Source organism: Saccostrea echinata, unplaced genomic scaffold, assembly GCF_033153115.1.
Source record: "Saccostrea echinata isolate AGI-Se365-2 ecotype Australia unplaced genomic scaffold, CSIRO_AGI_Sech_v1 ptg000001l, whole genome shotgun sequence".
Taxonomy (NCBI): Eukaryota; Metazoa; Mollusca; class Bivalvia; order Ostreida; family Ostreidae; genus Saccostrea; species Saccostrea echinata.
In genome coordinates this window covers 47,366,804-47,373,277 of record NW_026889750.1, presented here as the reverse complement: position 1 = coordinate 47,373,277, position 6,474 = coordinate 47,366,804, and the positions used below count along the sequence as shown (strand labels likewise).

The 6,474-nt window shown below is 30.9% G+C and overlaps 1 protein-coding gene across 1 annotated transcript; it reads left to right on the top strand.

The window, feature by feature from the left end:
- The first annotated feature begins 1,834 nt into the window (after nucleotides 1-1,834).
- On the top strand, nucleotides 1,835-2,524 carry LOC133180266 (CD209 antigen-like protein E). Its single transcript, XM_061314811.1, has 2 exons — nucleotides 1,835-1,993; nucleotides 2,286-2,524. The coding sequence occupies exons 1-2, from the start codon at nucleotides 1,864-1,866 to the stop codon at nucleotides 2,522-2,524; spliced, it is 369 nt and encodes a 122-aa protein (XP_061170795.1). The 5' UTR covers nucleotides 1,835-1,863.
- The last annotated feature ends 3,950 nt before the right edge of the window (nucleotides 2,525-6,474 follow it).

The following is a 6,474-nucleotide window of genomic DNA, read 5'->3' as shown; positions in this document are numbered from 1 at the left end:
GATTGAATACAAAACGTTACAATTGAATAGACAGAATTTAATAATTTGTATATTCTTCGAGAAGAAATGCATGTGAGTATATGAAAAATATTAAAACGTCACATCTACTCCAGAAGAAGCAAATTGGTTATGTTTATTCATACAGTACCGCAAAACTTTTAAGTCATTTAAAAATTAAGTTGAAAGACAATGTAGAAATTTTAATTCAAGAATAATGAAATGAAAAAGAGTGTAAATATGGTGTTAAATCGAGTGCTCTGATTCATTTTATAACCCATATATCAATGAAAAATTTCAGTCTATTAGATTGCAAGAGTACTTTGACTTAAAGCGAACATTAAAAAAATTAATCTGATAAAAGGAAATAAGACTTTGTAATGCTTGATTATTTCCGAATATCATAAATGTTTAGTATTGTAAAGTGTATGATCACTTTTTGTTTCTAATGACTTAAATCAGCAACAAGTAGCTTTTTAATTCTTTTGTTCTGCATGTCAAATGCTCTTTCTATAGATCTAAAAACGTAATGTACTACATGTAATATACCCTGAAAAAATATTGTATTATCGGGTCAATAGATATAAACAACTCTCAACAAACATAATTCTTTGAGATTTATATGCTTTAGTGAGACGAACCCCAATGTTTATTTTTTTAAGTGTCAATTTTATTTTTAAGTACCAAATTTGATTTAATTTTGTTACTAATAGTGATGAAAATCAATGTAGAAAACCACGAGAGACGACTGAAACAACGAGTCTCGATCAATAAATACATACAAGAAAGCTTGTAGGAATAAAGCTGCCTTTACAGAGCGACATCCTATGGACATCAGCAGAAAATGATTCTGCTTACATGTATGTTCCTACTCTCTTCAGGTAACTGCTAAACTTATTACTTTCTTATTAAGACTTTTTATTATTTTGAAAGACATCTTAATTTTTAAGGGATTTAAAAAAAAAAAAGAAAAAAAGATATTGATATTTTTTTCAAAATTAATTTATATTTTTTTGTGCCGATCCATAATTTTTAATCATAAAAAATGAAAGTTGCATTGTCACCTGCTTTGGTTTTGTAAAAATGGCATCAGACGAAGTTATGAATTATTTCAACGAAATACGTGACAATACGTCCATGTTGACTGAGAGTGTTTAATAACAGTGCACACTTTTTAGGAATTATTTGCATATCTTTAGTAAATGCTTTTGCTTCAAAACTTGCAAGAGAGAATGATTTACTTCTTTATTTAGATTTTTTTAATGATAAAAAAACAAACAAAAGTTTTCTTTCATGTTTTATGAGAAATTGAAGCAATTAATACATTATGTTACCAAAGTGAACATACTGTAGGTTATTATAAAAAGTGCCAGCAACATGGAAATACTTTTCAACTCGATTACATTTTTCCTTTTAATTTCTTAAAACACACAGGTCAAACCTTACGTACTGCTAACTACACACGACAGACCAGATATGACGGAGTCCTACCTTTAGATTCTAGCTTGATTCGGTATCCCGACGCCCAAAGTCGGATCATCTGCGCAGGATTTTGTTCGGGATACGAAATTTGTAGGACTTTCTTGTATCATTATGGATCTAAAGATTGTTTTATTTGGGACAAGCTCTTAGAAGATAGCTCTGCGACAAAACCTGTCAGTGGGATACAAACATACGAATCCAACGCCCCATTCATCAACCTCAGGGGTACTGCTTTATAACTGCACTTTATACAAAAATCTATGTATATTATGTTATTAGTACACAAAGTCTAGAATCATTCCAAATTAAAGTTTATTATGTATATCGAATTCATTTTCAGAGAATTGTGTAAATCACGGGTTCACTATCAGTGACAGTGAAAGAATGTGCTTTAAATACTTTTACAACAGTGATCCCCGTCCTAAAGAAGTTATTCTGGGTGAATGCCAACAGTTCGGGGCTGGATTGCTTCTTCTAAACACTCCGGAAAGGAGGGCTTTCTTTCAAAGCAAAGGTATGAAATAAATAAAGATATTCAAAGAAAACTCAATTTGGAGAAACTGACTTGTTATACTAGTAGATGGCATTTGTATGTTTCTTTTTTAATAAATATGATGATAATGAATAAATATTTAATTCATGTATTCTTTTTGCTTTTCGTCCTTATTAAATAAGGTACATGTATTATGATGACAGTCTTTATACAAAATTATGTTCCGGAAAATAAGCGCTCAATAGCAAACCACAGAACACCAAAAACTTTTGTTCACTTTCAAATTGATGTTATACAGATTATGAAATTATAGGAACCAATGAAGCACACGTCGGACTAAGCGATGCAAAAGAAGGGACATGGATCTGGGATAACGGAGACCCAGCAGATGGCGCTGTTCTGACTAGTGCTACATTCGACAACGATGATGATCGGTACACATGTCCAGAGGGCGCTGACTGTGTTGTAGTCTTCATAGAGAGTAATAGTTTAACGTTCAAGGACTACTGCTGTGATTTCTTCAAACATTGGTACTGTGCTATTTACTTTTGAACACACTGATGATGTGGTATTTTGACTTTACATTTAGCAGTTTTGATTTCAGATGATATAAGATTGCACCTGGGGAATTATTGGGGAATATTTGAAGTTATGGAAGACTGTACTATTATTAAAAACGAAATTTTATCACTGCGTATCTGAAAGTATATTCAAGGAAAATGTTCTTTCATATTGATTTCTGTTAATTACAGTAATTTTTTTCATCATCAAATGTGATGTTTAGATTATTATGCTTAACCAAACGGAAAAAGTACATGTTGAAATTAATTGGTACTCCGTAAAAATGTTCAAATATAGCAAGGTCGAGTAATCAATAATTAATCCATCAATTTTATTTCCAAGATGATATTGATTATATTGTGTGGTGTATTATGCCCATTGAGCTACATTAATGTACTATTATAGATGTCTACAAAAATGCATCGCTGAAAGTCGTTTGTGAAGATGTATTGTATATTTTACAAACATTATATTTTCTTTGACAAATATTCAAAATACAAACCTTGTGGAGGTACATACTCAACTTCTTAAAAGTCTTACAATAATGACAAAGAAATCATCTCAGAAAGCCATAATGCTTTATGGTGCAATCCTGATTTGAATGTCATTTACTGCAAATAACGTTTTATTTATTGTATAATTCTGTGATAGGAAAACAGATCAAAGGCAAAAGGAACAGAGGAATGATTTTATTCCTTGATGTTAAATTCGATTTTCTTGAGCTGTTATTTAAGTATAGAATTTGCATATCAAAGCTAAATAAATCATAGATAGTAGATTCCTTTGAAAGTTATAATTAGTAACCTTATGTTTCTTTGTATCATTAAAAAAAATCGATCAATAGATGAAGGTGAAATCTACAATTCGCTTTAAAGAAAAAATTCAAATTAAGTTCGTGTTAGATTAGTACTGGAGGAAAAAACAAACACGGTTATTATCTTTCATTTCTTTTTTTATGCATTCTTTCACAAACAGCAGGACCACTGTAATAACATTCATATGGATACATTCCACAGTAAGGCGATTTAATTTTTTCCCCTCAAATAACAGATCAGGCCATGTTAGTCATAATAATATTGAAGCATTCCCAGGATGTGATGATTCAAGTTAGGGTATGTCAGCACCCTTTGCGGCAGGGAGTGGGATCGTAATACGGGGTAAAATTTTCATGTGTTTTTTTTTTGATCTTGTGATATACAGCATGGTCAGTGTGACCAAGGTGAACGTCTTTGGACAATTGGTTTTCTTGTTACAATCGGTGATGTATATCATGTATATAGTATAGTGTCAGTCGCACCCCCCCCCCCCCAAATAGGATTTTGTGTTCAGTCTGTGCAGTATTTTTTTTTCAAATCATTGAAAACGTTAGTGCTTAATAAAAATTGCGGGAAATAGTTTAATAGAAAATTGTATTTATTCCAATAAGACAAGATGTGTTAAAGACAATTTAACCTTTAGATTAAAGAATAAATAATGAACAAAGATATAGATTCCTTATAAATATTGACTAATTTTTTTTCTATTTAAATCTATGTTAGGAAATATGAAGATAACAAAAAGTAATCAAGCTCAAACGTCCATTGAAACAATTAAATCGAAAGCAGATCAAAAACGGATTTCCAAAAATAGAGATAGAATCAGATGCCATGCAGGAGAAAGCATCTCCAGTTGACCGGTCACACCCGCGGTGTGTTACTTGTTATGACCGAGAAAACGGAAAAATCCGTAGACAATTCAGTGTGTAAATAATAGCTTATCAATTTGTTGTAAAAAGGTCCGCCAATAATCGAGTTATTGATAGAATGCATTTGCTTGCAGTCATTGTATCGACCATAGAATTTGCGAAACATTTTCTTTAATGAAGACTGTTAATATTCCTGTTTCATCAACTTGTTTGTCAATAAGTTGCCTCGTTTTAGAAATCGTTCGTACGTAGAGCATACTCCTGTGTATAAAATCAACTGGGAGACACAAACTCCTTATGCAGGTGACAATGGTATATTTTAGGGATGGCAATCGAATACAGAATTGCAAGACGTTCCGACCGATTAATCGGTTAATCTTAAAAAAAAAAAACGGGATATGCCTGAAGTATCAGTTACATAAAAAAAACTTCAGAAGAGATGCCGTGCAAACAATTCTGCATTGTCATTATAATCAAAACTAAAACTGGACTATCGCTTACAATGTTTGTTTAATTATACAATTTGATAGGTAAATGCAAAGGATAGAAAAGGTAAGGTACACATTATTATCAGTTCGCAGTACTCAACGATCATTAAAATCATTAAAGAAACATAGGACAGGTTTGGTAACGACATGGTGTTTACACAGCAATTAACATCTCGAAAACTGACTAATTATCCCCATGGTGTCCATCTGGAGAGCCTTAATTATCTCTGAATCAACTTAAATAGATAGGTGAAAATGCTGTCATTTCAGATATTTTTATTTGTATCTTTTTAATTGATTTTTTTTTATGAAACTGTGTTCAGATTTACACATATATTAATTTTTTTCCGACTAACTGACTACAGATTGTCTAACCTATTACCATTGTTCCGACCGAGTAACCGGTTAACAGATTACAAATTGCCATCCATGTGAATTTAATAGCTACCCAAAGTATACTTTATAACCTAGGTTGGGGCAGTTTACGCTTTATAAACCGTGTATTATTATTATTATTTTGCGACTGGTGCTTCTTGCGAAATTAAGCGATAATAAATTCCTTGTGTATATTTAGGAATCTACAATATCCATATCTAAACGGCGGAGTTTATTTCCATTTCTGTAATGACCATGATTTTTTACTGATGTGTAATGCTTATTTTTAATTTTCTTCCTTTTGGATAAAATCTTTGCCCGTTGCTTCATCATTATACAAATAAAACTAAGTACTTGAATTTTTCTAATACAAAGACCTATGTGTTGTTAAATTGTACAGATGAAAAGGAAAGAGATTTTCGCTTTTAAAAAGCAGAATTTCCTTTAATTCCTTCCGTCATATTAATAATTGTTTATAATTTATACCCTGATTTTAGAATCAATCATGAGATTTCTTGTAAAAACAAATCACAGTGAACCTCAAAATTACGGCGTGTTTAAGAGGAAAGTACATACAATGTAATAAGTATGAAAATGGATGATATTATATGCTAGTAAAATTATTTTGAGTTAAGTTTCATGTATTGTATGTAAGAGTGTAAATCCCCACTTTGTGCCTCTTATCAGTAAACCCGTGGGGACCCCCCGGTAATTCTATCCTTTTGAGATAAGCAAACTAGCATCATTCTATCCACTGCTATTGTAAAGACAAGACGGCCAATCATTTGCTTAAAATATTTTGGATTACCCACCTCCATTCCCAATCAGACCTTTAATGTACATGTACATCAGGCCACCTCAGATTCAAATGTTTTATGTTTTCATTGTAATTTAATTTCTTTGTATATATATATATATATATATATATATATATATATATATATATATATATATATATATATATATATATATATATATATATATATATATATATATATATATATATATATATATATATATATATATTGTGTGGTCATATTTCCTTTAAAATCGGAATTATGTTAAATTTAAGACATTTCATATGTATAAGGCCATATTTTGGAGGCCACCTATTTTGCCAATTTATATATGTTATGTAATAGTCACATACTGGGAGGCCAATTTGTTATTGCATAATTGTTTAATATTTTTTCTCAGGAATTGTGTTTTAATGTTACATGGTCTCCCAGTCTTTTTCATTCAGTTTTATGTATTATATTATATGTTGTCATTTCATAATAAATGACATTGTTTGGAACAAATCTGTCCTGTGTTATTTGGCAAAAAACAAGCTCAATGTAGTCAGAGGAGTGTTTAATCCTAGGAATGAAAGCTAAACTTAAATGTTATTTTTC

Bases quoted from the DNA above. Each gene is read 5' to 3' on its own strand.
- LOC133180266 (XM_061314811.1), top strand. From the start codon at position 1,864: ATGTGCTTTAAATACTTTTACAACAGTGATCCCCGTCCTAAAGAAGTT. The intron at 1,994-2,285 runs GTATGAAATAAA...ATGAAATTATAG, and splicing joins GGCTTTCTTTCAAAGCAAAG to GAACCAATGAAGCACACGTC.